General features: G+C 42.1%; 1 protein-coding gene across 1 annotated transcript; it reads left to right on the top strand.

The window, feature by feature from the left end:
- The first annotated feature begins 616 nt into the window (after positions 1-616).
- On the top strand, positions 617-25,121 carry LOC138786213 (chondroitin sulfate proteoglycan 4-like). Its single transcript, XM_069963043.1, has 10 exons — positions 617-839; positions 6,331-6,494; positions 8,361-11,894; positions 12,837-13,307; positions 14,586-14,762; positions 16,168-16,366; positions 19,608-19,739; positions 20,791-20,963; positions 22,219-22,402; positions 22,492-25,121. Exons 1-10 carry the CDS (start codon positions 767-769, stop codon positions 24,531-24,533), a joined length of 7,149 nt encoding a protein of 2,382 aa, XP_069819144.1. The 5' UTR covers positions 617-766; the 3' UTR covers positions 24,534-25,121.
- Positions 25,122-25,704: the final 583 nt, after the last annotated feature.

A 25,704-nucleotide genomic window follows, 5' to 3' on the forward strand; every position in this document is an offset into this window, starting at 1 on the left:
CGGGGGGTTAATGGGGCTGCCACTTACATACTCGCAGCGGATTCCACTGCGAGTATGTAATCCTATTGAAAGTGGCGGGAGGGGAAACGCAACGGATTTCGCTGCGAACTTGGAGCTTGAAATCAGCTGCAATTCCGTTACATGTGAACCCACCCTTAGATCTTTTTGCAAATATCGTCATTTAGGAAATTTGTCTCCCCCTAATATGTCGCTCTTTCCCTCTCACTGATGACAGTTTCCCACCTGTAATAAATAAATATATATATATATATATATATATATATAGTGGTTGGTAACCTAGACAATGACCTGTTGTGGTCTGATTCTGAAAAACTAGCACAATCTGCATGTAAAACGCCATGTGAACAAACCCTTCACCTGCGGCTCTTGCAGAACTTAAACTCCCAGCATAATTTTGCTGGAGAACACAAGTACACTACCTTACAGGCTCCGTGTTATATACACCATCAGATAGTGATAGCTTATTTCACCTGTATGTATACTGCTGGGAGTTGTAGTCCCCCAGTTAGCTGCATTCCACCCTGTGTACAGCTGTGTCAGTCCTCTGTCCCCTCCTCCCCTGGGAATTCTCCCTCCCCGGCCTGTCCCCCTCCTCAGCTCCAGTAATGTAATCCCTGCTTCTGCACACTACACGGGACAAGTTCCCGGCCGCCCCCCGCTCCCTCGCGGTCCTCTGACGTCACCACCGCGCGTGCCCCAGCCCCGGGTACTGGGGGAGCTGAGTCCATGAACTCCCGCAGGAAGAATGAGCGTCCTCCGGGCTGTGCTCGTCCTGGCAGCCGTGCTGTGCTGCACCCCCGGCGCCTACACCGGCCCAGGTAAGAGGCGGCTGTGCCCCGCCATCCTGGCACTGAGCCTTCTCCTCTGTGAGGTAATGTGGGGGCCGCCACTGCTGCTGGTCACCTCCGGGCACCGGGGGGTTAACTGTGAGGTAAAGGGCAGTTCCGGTTTTATGTCAACAAAGCGGAGAAAGTTCTGATACTTAGTATCAGTCACAGGTTGTGTGCGGTCACAGTGACCCCGGCCATAAGAATGGAGCAGGGCCACGGTATATGGGGCGCCATGTACAGCAGGGTTCCTGTAGTGCCCCTCACTGCTCTGCTACAATGCATGTGGTTGTGTCCAAACTCAACCCCCAGGAAAGAATAGTGATATAGTGACAGAAAGGATATAGTGATATAGTGACATACAGGACACTGCACTTACCAAGGACACATCAGGGAAACCAACAGCAATGGCACCTGAGTAAATCTGCCCCAATGTGTCAGTGAGTTATAATGCCAGGAGTCCAGTGTGTGTAGCTCATGGAGGATTGTCTGGACAGGATACAATCGTAGAAGAACCATAAAATGAAGCCGACCATACAAATAATGTGTGTGCCGCTATAATTTATCCATTTCTGTTCAAGCATCCGACCTTGGGATGTGTATGGTAACCAGGCTTCTGATGTGTAGGGTGACTGTCTGATGTGTACGGTGACCCTCTGATGTGTAGGGTGATTGGTGTGTAGGGTGACCATCTGATATTAATGGTGACTTTCTGACTCTTTCCTGGTGGGTTTCAACTGCCCGATCCTTTTGTTCTCTGGGAGATAAGCTGCCCTCCCTGCCGTTGAAGACACGTGTACACTCAGTGGAGCGTGCATGTGTATAGGGCGATCAGGTGAGATAGGTAATGACTCTTTTACCTGACATGTTTCATGCTGTCATACCACAGGTCATATGAAGCAGATAAAGGCTTTCTTATTATAAGGAGCTCTGGTTTGTTAGTGGTGAGGTGAGAGCGCATCAGACATTTATGGTATGTCCTGTGGTCATGTTTTAAATGTCCCAGATGAGAATACCTCTTCAAAAAGGAGACACAAAATGTGAATAAAGCCAAGAAGGCCATTCCTCTTTCAGAATCTCTTTGACTGAAGAGTCTTTTTTTATGCACAGTGAGAGACCTGTCAATCAAACTCAGTCCTGTCCACTCAGCCGTCACAGAGCCACCTCCTTGACATTATACATAATTTTTTCAGTATAGTGCGATGTTTTTGACGTGAAGAATGGCAGAATCTTCAGCAATTTTCATTGCCCTCAAGAATACTGGAACAACAAAGGAAACAATGCTTCATAGCTGTGTTTTAAATGCAAGATGTGAATAGATGTTAATGGACCGGGACAGTAAAGATCTATTTCTCCCACATGTATTCGCAGAGATACAACAAGAATCCATAAACTTGTACTCATGCTAGATACCTTAGACAAATCTAATTGTCAACATACCTTAAAGCGACTCTGTACCCACAATCTGACCCTCTAAACTGCTTGTACCTTCGGATAGCTGCTTTTAATCCAAGATCTGTCCTGGGGTCCGTTCAGCAGGTAATGCAGTTATTGTCATAAAAACAACTTTTAATCCTGCAGCGCTGTGTCTAACGGCCAGGTCTTATGCTGCGTTTACACGTAACGATTATTGGCCCGATCGTACGATTAGCGATGTCGGATATACGATTTTTTTTTTATAACGATCAGCGTTTAGACGGTACGATATATCGTACGAAAATTCGCACTGCGATCGTTTTGCGATCGTTTAAGCCTATCTCACACATTAGTTAAATCGGCGAACGACTGTTCACACGGAACGATTTGCGAATTTTTTGCGTACGATGAACGACGATTTGCTGACCTGATGAAAGATCACGATGTACGATTTATCGTGCGTCGTTCGATCGTTCGCTGCGTTTACACGTACGATTATCGTTCCAATTCGACCGTTATCGCGCAAATTCGCACGATAATCGTTACATGTAAACGCAGCATTACATTTGTATATGCATTAGGCTGGCACACCCTCTCTGTCCTTCCTCCCTGCCCTCCTCATCATTAGGAATGCTCCAGGCAGATTGCTTCCTATTCCCCACCTGTGTGTATAATGAACATGGGCTGGATCGTTAATACACCTGTGCAAAGCTCAAACAGCAGTAAATGTTCCTGGATCATTCCTAATGATGAGAAGGGTGGGTAGGAAGGACAGAGAGGGTGTGCCAGCCTAATGCATATACAAATGTAAGCCCCGGCCGTTAGACACAGCGCTGCAGGATTAAAAGTTGTTTTTATGACAAAACCTGCATCCCCTGCCGAACGGAACCCAGGACAGATCTTGGATTAAAAGCAGCTATCTGAAGGTACAAGTGGTTTGGGGGGGACAGATTGTGGGTACAGAGTCGCTTTAAAGGCCCAAACGATTATTGGCCTTACTTGGCCAATTACCGGCCGTTTAGTGCGATAATTGTTATGTGTAATAGGACATGTTAGAAGATCACAATCAGCCGACATGCACAATGTTGGCTGCTCGTGATCTTTTAACATATTAAAAAATCCCGATCACATCAGCGACGGTCTTCTCCCGCTGACAGGTCGAAGTTCACTTCCCCTAGAACATCGTATACATCCTTGAGGCTTGAGGCTGTGTATGTCACTTTATCTGACTGCAGCAGAAAAATCTATTTAAAGTGACTCTGTACCCACAATCTGACCCCCCCCCCAAACCACCTGTACCTTCAGATAGCTGCTTTTAATCCAAGATCTGTCCTGGGGTCCGTTCGGCAGGTGATGCAGTTATTGTCCTAAAAAACAACTTTTAAACTTGCAGCCCTGTGTCAAATTGGCGTTGTCTAGAGTATGTGTGCACAAGCCTTGCACCGCCTCTCCATCCCTCCTCCCCGCCCTGTTCACACAGGTGATAAATAGGAAAAATCCTGCCCAGGGCATTCCTAATAATGAGGAGGGCGGGGAGGAGGGACAGAGAGGCGGTGCAATCCTAGGGCACAGACACTCTAGGCCATGGGTCTCCAAACTGCAGCCCTCCAGCTGTTGCAAAACCACAATTCCCATCATGCCTGGACAGCTAAAGCTTTTGATTTGGCTGTCCAGACATGATGGGAAATGTAGTTTTGCAACAGTTGGAGGGCCGCAGTTTGGAGACCCATGCTCTAGGCCATGCCAATTTGACACAGGGCTGCAAGTTTAAAAGTTGCTTTTATAGGACAATAACTGCATCACCTGCCGAACGGACCCCAGGACAGATCTTGGATTAAAGGGAACCTGTCACCCCGGCACGGGGGGGTGACAGGTTCCCTTTAAAAGCAGCTATCTGAAGGTACAAGCGGTTTGGGGGAGATGATCAGATTGTGGGTACAGAGTCACTTTAATGTATTGGAAGACTGATTGTGCTGGATTGTATCAAATAGTGTCTATTTGTGCTGTCTGTCTTACATATCCTTCCACTTTATCAGCTGCTGCATGTCCTGCAGGAAGTGGTGTATTCTTTCCAGTCTGACACAGTGCTCTCTGCTGCCACCTCTGTCCATGTCAGGAGCTGTCCAGAGCAGGAGAGGTTTTCTATGGGGATTTGCTACTGCTCTGGACAGTTCCTGACATGGACAAAGGTGGCAGCAGAGAGTACTGTGTTAGATAGAAAAGAATACACCACTTCCTGCAGGACATACAGCAGCTGATAAGTCCTGGAAGACCTGAGATTTTTTTTAAAGAGAAGTCATTTACAAATCTGTATAACTAACACCAGTTGATCTGAAAATATTTTTTCCTCCGGGGTACCCCCTTAAATGGCATTAGCTGGATGTTTAGGGTCCTGCTACAGAATTAGCATTTTTCCACATCTGCTTATAACCTTTGCACAGTACTGTATATATAAGAGTAATAGGCAATGCTATATTAGATCATTGGGCATCCAACCACTGACTCTGCCAACCCCAAGAACAGCGTCTTCCCTCGTACACACATGTTTCAAAAGGAGAGGTCCAGAGATTTGACCGTACATAATATGAAGAGCTTTACTCCCCACCATAGTTCTCTTCATAGATTCAGCTTGTGTATTAACCTCTTATGCTGTATATGCTGTACATATATGTGTGAGTAACAGTGCACATGTAATGTCTGCTTTAAGGCGGTGTATGGAGTATCACCCTGCGGCCATTGTCTCTCCCCTATCATCTACATTACTACGACTTGTAATCTGCGGAGGAGTTACAGGGATTAAAAAGCAGATGTCATATGCCACTTTAAAGACCAACAGCTGAGATCAACTCACGCTCCGAAAATATACGGGAGACCCGTCTGTAGCCTTCAACAAGCCCTGGAGAGGTTTAACCCATTCACCCTCAGTCTGATGCAACTTAGAGTGGGAAATATGTCTATGACGGCTCATACACATGGCCGTATAGTATATTGTAATAGGGCTGTGATGAAGGTGCATGGACCCCCCACTGTACCTCTCATGTCATTGAATTTATATAGTGCCATGCATCATTGGACTAAAAGGTTGTCTGGGCCGTAAAAAATGCATGGACTGGAAGTATAAGATCAGCGGGGTCTGACACCAAGCGCTTCCACTAGTTACCTGTTTATAGAGGACGGGGGACCCAGGTCCCACTGCCGTCTCTGAAGTGTTATTAAGTGGTCAATAGCCATACTGTTACTAGCAGTGGTACATCGTACTATTGAAGTGAACAGGATAACTTCTCAGTACCTTAGTATGGGGATTGTAGGTACGAGCAGAGGTAAACAACGAAGAGGCCCAAGCTTAAGGTGCGGAGTGTGGGGGGCATCAGAGCCATGCCAATCTAAAATTTATGTTCTGTCCTGCAGTTAGGTCATCAATTTTAGATGTTACCTGTTCACTAACAACATGAAAAATACAAGTAATTTAGGACTATCGATGGATAATCAAAGTGTATACACCTGGGCATAGTGATTGGAGCCTGGGGTGGTGTGCACGGTCTCTCACACTACGATTTGGCGGCTCTCCGTAATGAGAGGCTTTTTTCCTGCACTCATAAAGGTGTCTTAATGGCGGAAACAGATTTAAGTATTTGCCTGCCTGAGCACGCAGTACCTGGAATGCAGGAATACTGTGGGATTCGTTCTGTTTGTTTTATTACCTTAGTCTTTACTTAGCCGAGGAATTTTGGTGTCTACAAATTTATGCCAGTTGTTTCAACCCAGCCATAATAATTGTTATAGTTGGTTTTCAGCTAATTTCTCACTCTTGTCTATGGGCCCTATTACATGGGGCGATTATCATGCAAAAATTTGTTTGCGTGTTGTCGCATCTTTTGAGCTGACCATAAAATCGTTGCGAATCGTTCGACAATCTTTCGGTGTATGTACACATCGTTTGTTCGATTGCTGGGATCAGAAGGAGTAAAGGATTGTAGTAAGGATTGTAATTACGATTTTCCCAAAAAAGAAATTCTTATATATTTTTGGCTGTTTTTAAATTTTACTGAAATTTTCCATTTTACAGCTTCTTTTTTTGGTGAAAGTTATGTGGAACTGAAAAAAGTGGAATTGTCCTCCGAGTCATCACTTCAGTTGCGTTTCCGAACCAGCAAGGGGAATGGATTACTCTTCCTGGCAGCAGGGAAACATGATTATTGCTTGGTGGAGCTGCACTCTGGACTGGTACAGGTGAGATGTAAACCACATTGTCTTACTACTGCCATTTCTTTATTTTTCTAGATGCTTGTAATAATGTTAAATAGTTAGTGGCCATAGAATGGTTATTACTGATATCCCAGTACTCACACTGACAGCACTTGAAATATATTACCTTTTCACAGTCTCTGTGTGCAAGAGTAAATTTTGGTAAAAAAAATTCCCTATTTAAAAAGAACTAATATTAAAGGGGTAGTGCGGCGCTAAAAAACTATTCACAGAATAACACACATTACAAAGTTATACAACTTTGTAATGTATGTTATGTCTGTGAATAGCCCCCTTCTCCGTGTCCCACCACCCCCACCCGTGTACCCGGAAGTGTTGGTGCATTATACATTACCTGATCCGTGTCGAGGCCATCCGCCATTTTGTGCCAAACGTCATCTTCGGACGGACGGCCGAGTCGCTGCCTCCCGTCCCCCCTCCGCCCCCTCCCCTCGCGGCTGAGCATCGGATGACGCTGCAGAGGGCGGCCGGCATTCGGAACAGATGGAGCTGTTCGCCGGCCGGCCGAAGAATACGTCACTAAATGAAGATCGGAGACGGGTGTCGGCACGTGACAGGTGAGTATAGCGCACCACACTTCCGGGTACACGGGTGGGGGTGGTGGGACACGGGGAAGGGGGCCATTCACAGACATAATATGTATAACTTTGTAATGTGTGTTATTCTGTGAATAATTCTTTACCGCCGCACTAGCCCTTTAAGAAAAAATCCTAACAGTAGTTATTATTATATTCAGTTCCTTATTATTCTGTTCAAAAGTTTAAGATAAATGGTGTGCTACTTGTTTTGGGGGGAATTCATTTAGTCCCCTTCCTCTTCCCAAACTTAGACCTTCTTTGATTGCTATGCTGGCCCCACTAGCAAGAGGCATCCTTAGTTGCTGGTAAGAAAAAACTGTGGAGGTGGTTTAGTTGGTGTAACCATGTTTACAGCATTTCAAGCTGCCACGCGAAACGTGCGTTGGGGAGGGAGAGGCGACATAGACCACGGACATTAAGGTATACGCCGTATATTAAGATTTATGACTGGATCATGATTTACGCCCCTTCCCCAAGCTCCCCCAGCCCCCCCATTGGGCGAGCGGGGCATACGCAAGGCGTACGCCAGGCAGAAGGGGAAAATCTGCACCTTCTACCTGGCGTACGCTTCGGGCGGACGTTTCCTAAATGTCCCCCCTTGTGTTACTTCTAACTCTTCTTTGACATAACATTGGAAATGTGGTGAAAGACCACATGCATAGGCCAGGTTTTTGTTCCTCTCATTAATTCCGGAAAATTCTCCTGGTTTGAGGATTGGCTCACCCTTGGTAATCTTAACTTGGCCTCTGTAGGACTAATCTCTATTCTGTGTATCGGGTCTCTTAAAGGTCCTTTTACACATAACGTTAAATCTCTAGTGCAATCGTTTAAGCAAATGATCACGCATTTAGACGAGATGAGAAATCGTTTAAAAAATAGTTCGTTTTTGTATCGTTCAACTGATCGTTTTTGCTTTTACACTGTACAACGACTGCGAACGACAAGTGTTTACACCAAAAGATTTGTGAATGATAAATCCAGATTTGGAAGTCTGTGTTCAAGAAGTAATCAACAACATACAAGCAACTTATCGTTAACAAATTTATCGTGGCCGCATTTACACCAGCCGATATTTACTTAAATACAAATAATATAACGATTTATTGCACAATAATCTTCTAGTGTAAAAGGCCTTTTAAGAGCCATCATATTCTCTTACATCAGTACACGTGGCTATAACATGCCTATAACCGTACTTGTCTTGTACTTTGTATGTTTTCATTAATTATGTTTTCAAACTTTTTACTTTTAGGCAAAATTGAGACTTGAAAATGATGAACAAGTACTTTCCGTCGACCAAGGGCCTCCTTTAGATGACATGGAATGGCACTTAGTGAAATTGGACCTCCGGAACACAGAAGTGACCCTAATGGTTGATACAAATGTCAAATCTAGTGTTGTAAGTCCCGGAGTACCAAATAAACTTCATGTTGATCATGGCCTCTATGTTGGTGGACTTGGAAACCTTAAAGCTTCATATCTAAAGGACACACATGAATATTTCAGAGGTTGTCTGGATGATGTTGTGTTCAATGACTATGAATTACTTTCTTCTCTTCGACCATACCCTGGTCAGAAAAGTGTCCATGAGGTTTCTCTGGGATGCAGCGATGAGTTCTTCATGAGTGAAGATGACCCCATCAGTTTGTTCAGTTCTAAGTCCTTTCTGGTTTTCCCACATTGGAACATGGCAGAAGATGCTGTGTGGGAGTGTTTAGTACAGTCTGCATCTGGACGAGGCTTGCTGCTATATCACGCGGGAAAAGCAGATGATTTCATCTCTCTAGAAATAGTAGATTGGGTGCTTAGAGCCAGCATTGGGAAAGGAAAAAATATAGTACATTTGGATGCTTCAAGTGCTCTTAGTGAAAATAAATGGCATTACATCAAACTTACAATAAGCTCAAGGCATCTTCATCTGACTTTAGATGAAAGAACAGATAAGGCTTCGCTTGGCTTCCGTATAAAAACACACGGTTCTTTGTATGTAGGTGGCATGGATGAGGCTTCTCGGGATCAAGTTAAGAGGTTAGGTGTAACAACAGTTTCTGGGAAGCGTACCAAAGGAGGATCGTTTAAAGGATGCTTAAAAAACATAAAAGTGAACTCTGTTAAATTTGGATTAAAGAATGCCCTAGCCACAAAAGATGTTTCACCTGGTTGTAAAACTGAGGTGGTGCTAAGCACTGTTTCTACATTACAGCCTGGAACCTCCCCAGTAATCTCTGTATCGTCTACAACTTCAGTGGCTACTACCAGGATACCCAAGAATATTCAAAAAGATAACTTCCTCGTCCTTAATAATTTGGTGGTAGCAGAAGGAAACAAAGCCGCCTTACAATCGAAACACATCAAATTAAATTTGGATTATAAGAAGCTGGGCCTTCGGCAGTCACAAATTTCTTTTAAGGTTGTTGAGTATCCTTCACACGGCCAATTGAAAATAGATGTTCCCTCGCAACAAGATAAGGGGACGTTTAGCATGCTTGACCTTTGGCACGGGCGAATTACTTACCTCCATGACGGCTCCGAAGGAACAAGTGATCATTTTACCTTTTCTGTTACTGCAGCTAGCAAGAAAGAAGTGCCGCCTTATCTGAAAGGAGAAGAAGTTCACATGTTTAACATCACAGTGACACCGACCAACGATGCACCAGAACTGTCTCTACCAGAAGGAAATTTATTCACTTTGCTTGAAAATTCTAAGAAACGCCTTACTGGTAATCTGATAAAAATTTCTGATGTAGATACAGAGCCACAAAATCTAAATCTCGTAGTACTTGGCAACCTCAATGTAGATGCTGGATATCTAGAAAATGTTAAAGAACCAGATAAAGCTCTTACCAGCATTCCTTATTCAGAACTGCTTGAAGGGAATATTTTTTATGCCCACCATGGGGTGAAGAATGCAAGGCTTGTGCTAAGGGTTAGCGATGCTGATAAAGTAAGTAACACAATTGTGTTGAGAATTTTGGCCGTTCCTCTAAATTATAAAATTGTGAACAACACGGGGATTGAAGTCAAACAAGGCTCAAGCGCCTTCCTTAAGACCAGCAACCTAGCTGCTGAAACAAATGCAGTGAATCAGGATATGGAAATAAGATATGACATTACGGAGACCCCAAAGTATGGTCATATCCAGAGGAAAAGTTCTGTAAATGAATGGAAACCAGCGACATCATTTACTCAACGATCTCTTGAGCGAGACCGGATCCGATACTTTAATACTTTTAAAGAAATAAAAGATACCGATGTAATGGACAGCTTTAAATTTAAGGTCATCATAGCAAATCGTTCCAGTGAAGAATTGCTCTTCCCCATAAAAGTCCAATGGCTCAAGTATACATTGATAAAAAATTTTCCTTTAACCATTGAAAACACCAAAAAGACTACAATTGGTTCTGATAACCTACAAGCTGCGGTGGAGGGAGTCAACATGGACGACCTATTAATTTATTATAAGATACAGTTTTTACCCAACAAAGGAATAATTATGAACAGAAACAACATTTTGAGCATTGATGACAAGTTCAACCAGACGGATATAATGGAAGGGAACATTGAGTATGTCTTGAGTAAACAACCACATGAAGATTCACAGGATTTCTTTAACTTTACATTATTCACAGAAAATGCACAGTCCAAGCCATATACTTTTACCATCAACATTAAAGCAGACTTAAACAGCATCATTTTAACTAACAAAGGCTTGTCACTAGCCGAGGGTGAAACAAGGCTCGTCACCAAAGACGAACTCTTTGTACAAACCTTAAGCAACAGAACTTTTTCCTTCAAGGTTTTGAAAAGTCCTCTTTATGGAAAGCTAAAGCGAATTAACTTTTCAGATTCCCTTGTGAGCAATGATAACATAACCACCTTCTCTAGCCAAGATATTATGGGTGAACGTCTTATGTACGCTCACGATAATTCTGAAACAGTATCCGATTCCTTTGTCGTTCTTGCCTCCTCTGACAATGCTGATCCTGTTTCAACCCCCGTGGAGACAGAATTCACTTTTAACATATCCATAGAGCTGAAGAATGACGAGAAGCCTGTCCGTGTAGTTGACAAGCTATTTCACGTGGTTAGGAATGCTAAGAAGTTAGTGACTTTGGAAGACTTGTGCTACCACGATCCCGACACCGATTTTGATGATGGCCAATTGCTTTACACCAGGCGAGGTATTCCCAATGGAGATCTGGTTTCTTTTAATGATACCTCAAAAAAGCTCTACCAGTTTACCCAAGATGATTTGCAGAATAACCGTGTGCTCTATGTACATCATGGGGCTGACTATGGCCGCTTTGTCTTGTTTGTAACAGATGGAAAACATTACACATCTTCACTTCTAGAAGTCAGTGCCTCCGAGCCTTACATCAACGTAATAAACAACACAGGATTGTTAGTGCAGAAAGGCAAAGGGAACGTATTAACAACTGCCAACTTCAGCATAGCCACCAATATGTATGTTGAAAGTGACCGTGATGTTTTGTATGACATTTCATCCCATCCAAAACATGGAGCGATTTACATAGAGAACATAATAAAGAAATCCTTTACACTCCAAGACCTGAAGAATGGCCATGTGGTTTACAAGCACAATGACAGTAATCATCTAGTAGATACAATGAACATTACCATAAAAATCAACAAAATGTCCTTGGATGTCAGTATTAAAGTTCGTGTCTATCTGGAAAGTCATCAGAGACTTCCGACAGTACAGAGTCTTGAAGGTCTTGTAGTAGAAGAAGGAAAGCCAGTTAAGATAGGAAAAAACAAGCTGCAAGTAAGTAGTCTCCATTAAATCGCTGATTTCGAATTACTGTTGGATATCACACTGTAAATTAAAAAAAAAAAAATCTAAACTTTCCAATAAACACTTCTACGTGGGTTAACTAGAGATGAGCAAACCTCACACACACTTGGGTTAGTACGAACCAAAGAGTGCAGCATTTTATCACCGGTGGCTGAAGAAGTTGGATAAAGCCCTAGGGAGTCCTGGAAAACATGAATACAGGCTATGGCTTATGGCTATATCCATTTTTTCTAGGCAGCCTTAGGGCTTCATCCAACTTCTGCCACTAGTAATCAAATGCTGCAAGCTTGGGTTCAAGTTAACCCAAGTGTGCTTGAGGTTTGCTCATCTCTTGTATATATGTAGAAAGCAGCGTAAACCCTAAAAGGACTCCTGGGAGAGACAGTGAGAATGAGGAATTGCTAAAACACAAAAATAGCTCCACCCCTGTTCAAAGGTTGTGTAAGGTATTACAGTTCAGCTTCATTTATAGCAATGTAACTGAGCTGCTAAACCACATCTGGACAGGACATCTGGAGAGGTACTGGAAAGAAAAAAGTGGCCATATTTTTCTAGGTTCTATAGTGAATGAATGGAGCACTGACCATGCACGTTTTTTGCACTCCACTCATTTGGTGACACAATATCCTCCCGTTGTTATGATCACAGTAGTCAGATCCCCACCAATAAGGATGTTATCCCCTATTCTGTAGATATGGAAAAACTAGTCTAAATCAGCACAATCCTTTTAAGTATTGGGATAATGGTTCACATACTTTTTTTTTTACATTTTGCATGTTTGTTTGTTTATTTTGTAATGTTGCTGTGTACCGATTTTCCACAAGTTATATTTCAGTCAGTTAACTCACACACACACAAACACACATATAATTTATTTTATTTTTTATTTTATTTGTTTTAATCTTTTTTCAGGTTGTCCATGAAGATAACACACCCAGCGAGATTGTATTCACTGTAATGACAAGTCCGTCCTATGGATACATCCGTAGATTTAAATCCACTGAAGGCTTTTTTGGTGATGATGAAAAATCCATTACAGCATTTACACAGCAAGATATCAACCAAGGGAATATTCAGTATGTGCAGACTGTCACCGGCCGGGTACAGGATCAGTTCACATTAGATGTCACAAACGGTGTACGAGAGATTAGTGGGATTACAGTGTCTATCGATATTATTCCAGTTCTTATTCCCCTGGAGACCCAGAATATCACTATGAGGGAAGGAGCGTCCAAAGCCCTGACCCAGGATTATCTACGTATTCCAAACAAACACTTCCAAGATCTCAATTTTGAGTTTGTTCTTTTGGATGAACCCAAAAATGGATATGTAGAAAATACAAGGATTCCTGGAATAAAGTTATCAAAATTTACTAAGAAACAGGTAAAAAAAAGTTTACCCAATGTTGTGCTTTCTTTTTTAATCCTGCTTCACCATATTTGTAGCAGTGTTGCAAGATTCCGCAGCATGGGGTAAAGCTGCAGTACTATGCCCCACCGCCAGAGCATCACAAAAGCTGATTGTGAGGGTTGCTGCCCACTGATCTAATATTGATAGTGTATCTAAGGGTCCCCATATACCTTGAATAACTGGTGGTTGAAGGATCGTTCAGCCATCAGTTATCTCTCCCCTCCCGCCCCCATCCTCTCCATACACAGAAACTTTCAGCACAGCCAAGCAATCCTGTGTTCTCTTTGAGGAGGGTTAAGCCGAATCCAGCTGAAGCTGCTCTGGCTGCGGCTTATCTCTCCCAAAAAAAAAAAAGGGGTTAGGCAGTGATTTTCCTTCACACCCGACCCGTTTCCACCGACATACGTCTGCCATGCACCCCCCGATCCTTCTAAACAGCTCCAGGACTGGCAGTGATGCAATCATCTTGCCCTGCAGTCCCCGCAGCCTCCTCCAGAGACCAGGGACCTCCACGTGCGACAGGGACGCTAGGGGGTGGCGAGTCAGCGGCGGCTCTGCTAGCTTAAGCGACTGGAGGCCGCCGTACACCTCTCTGCCCGCCGCTGCACACCTCACCGCTCCTCTCCGGAACGCCAGCTGCCGTTGCAAACCTCACCGCCCGCAATGATTTTTTGTGAAAATCAAATTTACGATTTTCACAAAAAATCTAATCGATTCTACAATTTTGGGTGAATTAATCAAATTAATTTCATTAATTGCCCAGCCCCACATACAAGTATCATATGAACAGAAATGTCTCTGTCTACTTCTATTTCTGATTTTACACAGTAAAATGTATAAGAAATGTATAAAATTATTATGATGCCCTGCTGATCCCCTCTCCAGTTGTTGGTTGGTTTTAGTTTTCTATGATTATGAGATAAGTCATAGTTATGTTAAAGCTAGCTGGAAAGAGTATTAACAGGTGTCAAGAGTCGTTGCTAATATGTATAAAGAGAGAGGTATCCCAAGTTAATGTCTTTCTTGCGATTGTATGGATCCTATGGGTGAGATATCTCACTGTTTGTATAGATACTAAACAGACTTTGCATTATCTACCCAGTGACTCTCTTTCTCCTTTTTGGACATTCAACCACTGCTGTATAGTTTCTACACTCTTGTCCAGTTTGTATTGTATTCTATGAAAAAATATTGTTTAAAAAAATATTATGATTATTATTTATGTTGTATATTCCATGTTTAATTTTCTAGGTGGAACAAGAGCTGATTTACTATGTCCACGATGACAGTGAGACCTCGCAGGATAACTTCACCATCATCATAAACAGCACTGAACTTTCCAAGCAAAGTCTTCCGCAGTCAATATTTGTCACCATCACACCTGTCAATGATGAATTCCCAGTTATATCTGTTAATAAGATTTTTCGGGTAAGGATTTATTTCACAGGTATAAATAAAGGGGTTTAATAAGTACAGACATAACTGGAATATATCCTCATTTTGTGATTGTGGGGGTCTACGTCCTCCCTCAAGGTGGTATTTTGCAGTCTACATTCTCTCTCTGACATTGTCAAGATGAACAACATTTATTGTTTGGTAGAATTTTGTTATATATTTTGTTGTGTGTGTTGTTTGTTTGTTTTTTTTTATTTTACTTTCTATATTATAAAATAATCCTGAAATCTCTCAGTTTTTAATTTAGCCACTAGGCTTCAAACTAAGTTGATACTTCCTGTTCAGTCTGTGATGATAAGGAGGAGGCTGCTGGAAAGTGATCTGGACAGCATTACAGTGAAAGGTGACAACAGTAGATAGCAAGGACAATAGCATCTCTAGTTACTGAGCATACTTATAAGTGTATTCCATACAAAGAATAGGGCCTGAAAATGTTCATTGTGTCTACGTCAAGGAGGCTTGCTGTAAAGCACGTCACAAAATGATGTTAAAAACAGCTCAGGCTAGATGGCAGCCTCCATAATAATATACTAGATATCAAATAAAAATAAAGTTAGATTACAGAACATAAAAGCAGACTATCTAGCTCTAATCGGTAAAAACAAATCTAGGCCATACATTTTCTTCTACAAGTAACTACATAAAAAAAAACATGCATATAGCATAAAGACATGTACAATTGGTTAGTACTGTGGCTACATACAAAACAGCGTGAAAAAATATATATAAAAAAAGCAAAATATCTATATATTTTTTTTTATATATTTTTGCATGCTGTTTTGTAAGTAGCAGTTCTAACCAAATGTACATGTCTTCATGCTATTTGCATGTTTTTTTATGTAGTTACAGCTGTAGTACTAATAAATTGTATATTTTTTGTGTCAGCTCTTTAGGAGTTAACCCTGATGGGTGGAGTAGCTCCACCTATCTTATTGACATCACCATTTCTTTTTGGTATAAGTTGTGTTGTGTGTCTCTTCTGTAATGTTATATGACTCTTGAAAAAGGAATCGGTAAGGTTCCGAAACGCGTTGAGTCTTTTTAATAAACGTTTATAGTTTTACATTATTTATCTGGTCACCATTAGCCGGACCTGCGCCTGGATCCCCGTTGTTGGAGTTTGGTGGTGTTTTTCCTCCTTATTCCCTTGGTGGAGTTCGGGAGTGGCTGCTGTTCGCAGGTTTATACTTTTCATGCTATTCCGAGAGTTGTGCCTACTGTTCAGCACAACTCTATCAGGTGTGGGTTACCATATTTTATCCCTTCACCCCATTTTAGTCCAGCTGATCCTCGCCATGGGGCGCTGTCCCTTGTTTTTCTTTTCTACTAATAAACAATGGCTGAGTATTAAATTCTCCCTACTTATTCTATCTTTAAGGTGTGGGTTGGCTCTGTGACTGTAGTGACAACCAGTGACCTATCTGCTGAAGATAAGGACTCCTCCCCTAAGGATCTTGTCTTCTCCATTACGCCACCAAGCAACGGTCATCTTGCCCTCAAGTCTCATCCAGATAAAAGCATTCTGAATTTTACCCAGCAACACATAAATGATGGTCACTTGGTGTTTGTTCATAGTGGTAAGCCATGATGATGTTTAAATGCCCTTGTTGTTTTTTTCACAGTGTAAAATGTTTACAAATCTTAAAGGGTTATCCTCACCTCAACTAACATGGTTACTCTTGTAGGGCTCATCAAGTTAAATATTTTTTCAAGTATATTCATTTAGCAAACTTGTCTCCTACTGATATGCTGCTCTTTCCCTCCAATTGTTGACAGCTTGTTGTCTACTTTACAGACCACCACTCTGCTCTAAAAGCAGTGGTCTGGCTGAGGAGGTATGGTTAAAGCGACTCTGTACCCACAGTCTGACCCTCCCAAACCACTTGTACCTTTGGATAGCAGCTTTTAATCCAAGATCTGTCCTGGGGTCTATTTGGCAGGTGATGCAGTTATTGTCCTAAAAACAACTTTTAATCCGGCAGCGCTGTGTCTAACGGCCGGTGCTTATATTTGTATATGCATTAGGCTGGCACAACCTCTCTGTCCCTCCTCCCTGCCCTCTTCATCATTAGGAATGCTCCAGGCAGATTGCTTCCTATTCCCCACCTGTGTGTATAATGAACATGGGCTGGATCGTTAATACACCTGTGCAAAGCTCAAACAGCAGTAAATGTTCCTGGATCATTCCTAATGATGAGAAAGTTGGGGAGGAGGGACAGAGAGGTGGTGCCAGCCTAATGCATATACAAATGTAAGCCCCGACCGTTAGACACAGCGCTGCCAGATTAAAAGTTGTTTTTAGGACAGGTCTTGGATTAAAAGCAGCTATCTGAAGGTACAAGTGGTTTGGGGAGGCAGATTGTGGGTACAGAGTCGCTTTAACAGAGCTGGAGTAGGTTTTCGTTAACATTTTTCTGTTGAAAAAAGGCTGCACCCTCTCTGCATGCTGCTGCACCCCCTGTGGCTCCTCTGGCTCGAGTGGCGTAGAGAGCCCACTTGCGAATAAATTATTTGAAGCATTTGCGAATAGATTTATGTGCCGCGGGGTCCCGGGTCAGTATAGCATTACAGAGCAGCGTCGGCGGCAGGAGAGGGAAGAGAGAGGCTGAGAGCTGCACCGTCCGGGGGAGAAGGCTGGAGGTGGGGGAGGCGAGGAGGAGATCTGACAGGAGGTGGGTGGCTGTGAGGTGGGAGCCGTCAGGACACTCCCGGGCCGGCATCAGCAATGTGGGGGGTGAGCAAAAGGTCGGCCTGGCTGCAACTGGGAAGGGGGAGGGGGGCGGTAGCCTGCACATTACTCTGCCGCCCGAATCCAGCTGGAATAGTGCAACTACAACCCCCATCATCCCTGATAGCTGAAGTGTATTACATGACTACAGTTCCCATCATCCCTGATAGCTGAAGTGTATTACATGACTACAGTTCCCATCATCCCTGATAGCTGAAGTGTATTACATGACTACAGTTCCCATCATCCCTGATAACTGAAGTGTATTACATGCCTACAGCCCCCATCATCCCTGATAGCTGAAGTGTATTACATGACTACAGTTCCCATCATCCCTGATAGCTGAAGTGTGTTACATGACTACAGCCCCCATCATCCCTGATAGCTGAAGTGTGTTACATGCCTACAGCCCCCATCATCCCTGATAGCTGAAGTGTATTACATGACTACAACCCCCATCATCCCTGATAGCTGAAGTGTGTGTTACATGACTACAGTTCCCATCATCCCCCTGATAGCTGAAGTGTTATTGTGCATATTATAAGATTATCACCTTCCTGATGACGCACGGTAAATGGTGCAAGCGGAGAAACCACCAAATTCAGTACCACATAAAAACGTGCTACTAAATAAAACTACAGATCACCCCACAGCCATGCAGGCTAAAAGATAAAAAAGTGTTAGGAGTGAGAATAGGGCAATTTTTTAAAGAACATTTATTTTAAATAAGGCAAACTTTAGTTTTAAAATAATATGGTCCGTACGGGCGCATCTCTATTCTTGTGGGGGTTTTTTTAAATAAAATTTATTAAGTATCGAATTGGTATCGAGCATTGAAAAAAAAAAGTTGGTATTGGTATCGAACTCAAAATTCTGGTATCGTGACAACACTAGTGCCACATAATAAATGTCTCCCACAGTGTATATATACTGTATTATATGTATACAATAGTTATATACATCAATCAGAGCACTGTTTTTAGAGCAGAGCGGTGATTGGTAACCTAGTCAACAAACTGTCAACAATGGGAGGGAAGGAGTAGCATATTAAAATGTGGCAGGTTTGCTAAAGAAATTTATTTGCAAAACTATTTACAAGCCCTACAAGTATAACTATATTAGTTGAGATTAGAATACCCCTTTAAATGTACTAAAGTGATTGTCAAATTACTACCCCCTGCATATGTCCCATTAGAGCATGTGAACATCATATAGGGGTCTCCCAGCCTGGACCACTTCTCTATAAGACACCATGTAATACTACACTTACCCTGAAGTGGCCAGAGTTGACTTTTCCAATTAAAGAACTAGTAGGTCTTTGGATTCTTCTTCCACTAAAGACGTACCACAGGCATAGTTTAATACAGTGCATCTTACAGCTTTCTTTTTCCTTTGTATTTTTTTCCAATCTGGACAATACCACCATTGTCATAAGACCTTTGTCTACAATATCCACATACCTAAACAATATGAACAAGGATTGTTTACAATGTTATTTTGACTGACTGAAGCCACCATAATCAGAAGTTTAAGATAGATAGATAGATAGATAGATAGATGTAGTTTACGACAAGAATCCATGTAAGGTGTAGTCCCAAACCACGTCTCATTGTTATTTTATACTGTGCAGCATTTCCCATGCAGATTGGTATGGGGCCAAACCATACAGCAGGATAATCTAGGTCGGGAATTATGAGGCACATAGGGTTATGGCTTTAAGTCCCTGCACCAATTTTGCCTTCCTGTACTCGCTCCTGGGATGTTAAATACCCCTGATTTATTTATTTTTTGTTTTAGAAAGTGAATATACTTTAAAGTTTTGCATATTTTTGGATGTGCTGGACCTCAGTTTGTGTTTTTCCTGAAGATACAGAAACACTCAATTTTAAAAACCTCTTAATATAGCTGGAGCTGGATGAAATGATCACCGCCATCAATATCCTCATACTACCTATTACATGTTCCGCTCACCCGGTGGTTATTCCATTGGTCTCGTATCTATGCCGCACAGTCTGGGGAAGAGTCCGCATTTATGTGTGAGAGCTCTGCCTTTCTGTTTCTGTATGTTACTGATTGACAATTTTTTTCAGGCCCCATGTCTGGAGGATTCAATTTCCAGGTAACAGACGGTCTGAACTTTGCACCAAGGCAAATTTTCAGCATCACAGCAAGGACGCTTGTCATCAACATGGAAATAAATAAAGGATTGGGTGTATTTCCAGGTATGAGTTACACAACATTGCAGTTGTAATATGCAAAAGAGTCAGCGGAGCCTCAGTTGCGAGTCTCAAAACACAGGAATAACCAGATAACCCTCCAGGGAAGGAAAACCAAGCAAAGGGGGGGCTCCCACCAAAACCACCATGATAGGTGGTCATTTAAGTCAACATGTAACTCAGGTACAAGTCTAAGGATAAGACAAGGGAAATATCAAAGCCAGGTATCCATTCACAGACAGCTGTTACGGGGTGTTTATTGCAGTTGTGTGCATCTTTGTTTCTTTATTCATTAAAGCGGTTCTCAATTTCTCATCAATTTGAGCTTTTTGCTCACAGATTGTAAAACCCAATAGGCTTAGAGGAGTGTGGAAGCAGGGTCTGTTCATTCATAGCAAGGTTGGGTGACTGTGATATAGCTCCATTCACTGTCTAGTGGCCACTCCTGGTAACTGCAGCTCAGCTTCTATTCACTTGTAGTGGTACGGTGTCACCACTACACAGTGAACATAGCCATTCACTGTGTAGCGTGGGTGCTAAACATCTGATGTCAGGACCTGCTGATCTGTGACTAAGCAATACTATTAGCCTAGAAATGCCCTTTTACTTGTTCAGCAATTCTTCCTACTAGCTCTTCTGTGGGATCAGACCAGGTAGCCTATCTCTGGTTCCCACATACACGAGTCTTGGGCACCCTTTACCATGTCACCAGTTTGCCAGTTGTGATAAATTTTTGTAGGTGCTCACCATTACATATTAGACCTCACATTTTAGAAATATGTGTTGTCTGGGTATCACAACTTGGCCCTGATCATAGTCAATTAGGTTTTTACAATTGCCAATTTTTCCAGCTTCCACCACATCCACATCAGGTTCTGACTGTTCACTTGCCATCTACCATATTCCATCCTTTAACAGATGCTGCTGTCACCAGTTGATCACTGCTGTTTATGCCCCCGTCATTGTCTCTATTACTATGGTTGTATCATTTACTGTTATAAATATTGCTAATAATTAGTTAATAAATCTTTTTTTTTTTATTATTATTGTATTTCAGGAATGAGAAGAACGATTTCTTCAGATGTACTAAAAGCTGTAACCAACGATGAGAACAATGCAAATAACCGGTCTGTAACCTTTGACATCAGTTCTTCTCCCAAGCATGGGAAGATCTTAAAGTTTGTTCAAGAAAATGACACTGAGGAGGTCTCCAGCTTTACACAGCAGATGGCGAGTAATTTTCAGTATTTGTTTGAATATTTTATTGTGAAACAGAAAAGAACTGGAATTGGTTCCAAATAACACTGCGGTGTCCTACATTCTGTCTTTGAAGAGGAAAGCGGTTCCTCACCTGATCAGGAGCTTTACTGTCAGGAAAACTGACACGGACGTGCGCATGATGCCTTAGGGCCCTATTCCACCGGACGATTATCGTTCAGATTATCGTTAAATCGTCCAAATCTAAACGATAATCGTTCGGTTGAAATGCAGTTAACGATTAACGACCGAACGAGAAATCGTTGATCGCTTTATAAGACCTGGACCTATTTTTATCGTTGCTTGTACGCAAAACGTTTGCAAATCGTTCACATTGAATAAGACATCGTTTGGTCGTTCGCAGTAGATACGAACTCAATAGCGAAGAAATGGCAAAAAAAAAAACGATCGCAAATACGATCATAAGTAACGATTATCGTTCCATGGAAATGAGTGAATGTTTTCAGGTCTTTCGCAATAGCGGTCGTTTGAGATCGTTAAACGTTAACGATTATGCGAACGATAATCGTCTGGTGGAATAGGGCCCTTAGTCAGTGATGTATAATGCATCTGGGCAGGTGCAAAGATTCCCTGTGCTTTCGACCCAGTGAATCTGCTTGTGTCCTTGCACCTCTTACTATGCCGCCCCAGGCTAATATTTTAGGACACCATGAAAAGTATGCATGAGAGCAAGGACAGCTATCAAAAACAGGTGTTCCTGCTCTTTGCAAAGTGTGCCGTGCTCATAGCATAGCACAATTTGTGGTAGATGTAGTGGAGCTATCTATAAAGTTGGTTCTGGCTATGCCTTTAGGTAGGCAATATGTTGAAACAGAAACTGCAGCACTGGTGGACATTATCCATGACTTATGGCTGTGCCACTGCAGAAAACCCTGGGTAGCCTCTAATTGTCATATCTGTCCATCTGTCAGCATTCCAATAGTCACTTATTCACTATACATTGGAGTGTAGACAGATGTGACAAATAGTATATGTGAGCTCCAGATGAGAGGCTACCCTGGGGCAGCTGCAGTGGCACAGACATGCGTCAAGCCCACCATTGATACACTCACACCTGTTAACGAACAACATCTTGTTTAACAAAAGTTCAGTTTATCATTGTTTTATGACTTGTTAGCTGCAGACTGATCATAGATCTAATCATAGCTAAAAGAATCCATAGCACCTATGTTTTGTCTTTTTCACTTTGTGGTTTTGTCTTTTGCAGATCAATGAGGGAAAGATTATATATGAGCATACTGATACAGAAGCCTTGGTGTGGAGCATGCAGGATTCCTTTACCTTCACTGTGTCCTCTCCTCCAGCTATTCTGGAAATGCAAGTTTTCCTCATGACAATATCCTATGAGATCAATGATCCTAACAGATATAGTCGTCTTATTGCCAATACAGGTAAATATGGCTTAAGTATAATGGCTTACACTTACAGAAATGATATGGTGTATTTCTTATAAGTTTGTTTCATTGACTTGTACCACCAGGTGCCTCTGTGGTGGAAGGAGGAAAAGTACAAATCGACAAGTCAAAGTTAGACGGATCAAATCTTCTAGCCAGGCTGCCGGAATCACAACGTTCCTTCTATGAAGTCTGGTTCCAGGTGACCTCTTTGCCCCAGAATGGTGTTATTATAGTAGGAGATAGGAACATCACAAAGGAAAAGCCAAACTTCTCGCAGTACATCATCAATAAATTTGGGATTACATATGTACATGATGGAGCGGAGTTGGCCACAGATGATTTCACCTTTGCCACGTGGTTAAATTTAAAAAGCAAATCGGCAGTGAAGCCGGAAATGGACGTGATAGAAGAGAAGTTCAATATTACTGTAATTCCGGTTAATGACCAAGTGCCGGAGCTTAAGACAAAGCGTCCTGGTTTGACCGCGTTGCAAGGAAGAACAATGGCTTTGGGTCCAGAAAATCTAAATGTTGAAGATCTGGACAATCCTCCTGAAGATATAAAATACACTGTTATCAGTTTGCCCAACAATGGTTATTTGGCAAAATCTGACAATCTTAATGCTTCTGTTCAAGCTTTTACCCAGGCAGATATAAATAATGGTGAATTGTGGTTTGTACAAGATGGAAGTCCAAATTCTGGAGTATTTTATTTCAGCGTGTCCGATGGTAAACATAAGCCACTATATAAACTCTTCAACCTGGATGTTATACCGGTCTCCATTACCATGGTTAATAAAACCAACTTGGTCCTCTTGCAAGGGCAAACCTCTTTAACTGTCTGGAATAGTAATCTAGCAGCAACAACAGATGGAAAGAGTACAGTCATCAGTTACCAGGTGTCGCAAAATCCCAGGTTTGGCATCTTCATGCTTGACAATAAACCTGTAACAGCGTTTGACCAAGCAGATATAGACATGGGGAAAGTAACGTATCATATTGAAAACTTCACTCTGTCCGAAGATACTTTTGAGGTTTTCATCTTCACTTCGGAAACTAACCTCACCGGACAGGGAGTGAACATCACTGTGGAGCCCTTACTAAATATGAGACCAGGTCTAAAAATCCCTACTGGACGAATGTACACTTTAAAGACCATGGATTTGGATGCAAACGAATTGGGAAATGTAACCAACAGTGACCCGGAATACCATATACTTCATCCCCCAATGTATGGAAAAATTCAGAGGAAAATGCTTAAAAACGATCCATATGCAGATGTTGAGATGTTCAAACAAAGTGATATTGACACGGGACTTATATCGATGTATGTTGACGCCAATGTCACAGACCAGGAAATGTTGAATGATTCCTTTGCTTTTATGTTAAAAGCACATGGGGTGCCATCGGCATTGGGATATTTGCCATATTCTATTGTCCCTTATGAACCATACATGATGGAATCTACCACCAGTTCAGGAGCTACTTCACTCGGCTCTCGTCCTCCCATGTATACCACTGTGGGTTATGAGAGAAGGACAACAAGTTATTGGCTGAATAAAAATCTTACAGAAGTTCCTATAAAGAGATTAGGCAACCGCAATCGTTGGGGCAGCCAAAAAATTGAAGAACCTGTCCCATCTAAAGAGGTAGCACCTACCATCCCCACCATTAGAGACACTACTGTAAAAGTGGTAGCAATTACTCCAAAAGCCGAGCTTAGTCAGACCAATCCTCTTTCTGTTATTATTTCACTGGTAATAATTGTCATCCTTCTGCTTGCCATCATCTTCATTGTCTGGTGTCTTATTAGGAAACGGAAGGCAAAAAAGGCTCCGTCCCATGTTAGAAGCCATTCCTATAGCATGGTTCCCCAAGTGCCCTCCCCACATACAGAGCAAAGTGCCACTGTACCCACTGTGACAGTGACCCCTCTGCAAAAAAGCAATGACTACTGTTCTGTAAGCCCGTTGCTGCCATCAAAACATGACCACTTTTGTACGAACTCTGCTCCCTCCTTAGTAGTCAGTAGTCAACAGAACTCTTGGCTGCAGATGGATCCAGAAATGACTGAGCATTGTCGGAAGACTAATCCAACCCTTAAAACCAATCAGTACTGGGTATAGAACGCCTTGCCTAGGTCCACATTCATTTTATAGAAAACATATTTTATAAATATGTATATTTTTGGTATTTGCTGAAGTAATCACCAGTATATTTATTTTGTCTTATCATGTACTATGAAGAAGATGGAATAGTTAGTGTTTTATAAAAGGCTATGGACACTGTTGGCATGGACAAAAAAAATCTTTATGTATCTTTAAGCAATCGCTGTTCCTTCATTACTTTTCTGAAGAGATGATATGTAGTTTAAAATATGCCCCTAGTTTCCGATGTGGATTGTGGACGTTTCCCTCCAAGTAATTCATGCTAGATGTAAGGTCTGTGTGCCTGGAATTCTGCTGCCCTATGTTCCCCTTTCCGTCGTATGTGATCTGTGCATCCCTTCTAGTGATGAGCAAATTTGCACAATGTTCAGGTTTGTCCAAATCCAAAGGCTCAGCATTTGACTCCCAGTGGCTGTAGAAGTTGGAGCAGAGAGCCCCAACTTAGCTAGGAGAGGAGATGTGCTCTAAGATGTTATAATCACCAGGCCAGCCAGCTATGTAAAGGGGTTGCATAGATTCTACAGCTGCAGAATAGTAGGAAATCTTTTTTAAAAAAAGACTATTTCATAAGTTCCATAATTTTTCATTTAGTAAACAAGTGAACAATAAAAAAAAATCACTGCAAAGGTGTCCATAGCCTTTAGGTCATACTATGGTTTTTGTGCAGACTACTGATACTGTTCTCCGTAAGCTGAGATTCTCTACCTACTTTGGTTTTTCAAAAAGTTATAGGGAATGGCTTATAATATATAGGGAATTTTCCTAATTTCCCTCCTATACTGACCACATACTGTCAATCACAGTAGAGTGAATATCTGCCATGTGTCATTTTTAGGTTTTTGTGTCTTTTTGTTTCGTAACCATTCTTTGAAGCATTCTGAGTGCCTTTCTCCTGCCCAAACATCATGTTTCGGTGCTATGAGGGACAGGTGAGGATATCAGTAAAGAGATGTACTACATTGTGCCAATTTACTTTTTCACTTTAATGGTCCAAGGGGGCTCTAGCCTACTACTGGCTACATTTGGTACAATTTCCTGAATGTAAACTTTTTTCCAGGACTCAAAAGTATTAAAGTCAATGGGTAAGCTGCAATATGTGGGGATACTGTGATTGGGGCCTTAGGGTTGC

This window comes from Dendropsophus ebraccatus, chromosome 3 (assembly GCF_027789765.1).
Source record: "Dendropsophus ebraccatus isolate aDenEbr1 chromosome 3, aDenEbr1.pat, whole genome shotgun sequence".
In the NCBI taxonomy this organism is placed as follows: Eukaryota; Metazoa; Chordata; class Amphibia; order Anura; family Hylidae; genus Dendropsophus; species Dendropsophus ebraccatus.

Excerpts from the sequence above, each read along its gene's own strand:
- LOC138786213 (XM_069963043.1), top strand. The coding sequence starts at position 767 with ATGAGCGTCCTCCGGGCTGTGCTCGTCCTGGCAGCCGTGCTGTGCTGC. Across the intron at positions 14,763-16,167 it reads CTGTTAATAAGATTTTTCGG|GTGTGGGTTGGCTCTGTGAC; the intron begins GTAAGGATTTAT and ends TCTATCTTTAAG. Across the intron at positions 22,403-22,491 it reads TCGTCTTATTGCCAATACAG|GTGCCTCTGTGGTGGAAGGA; the intron begins GTAAATATGGCT and ends TTGTACCACCAG.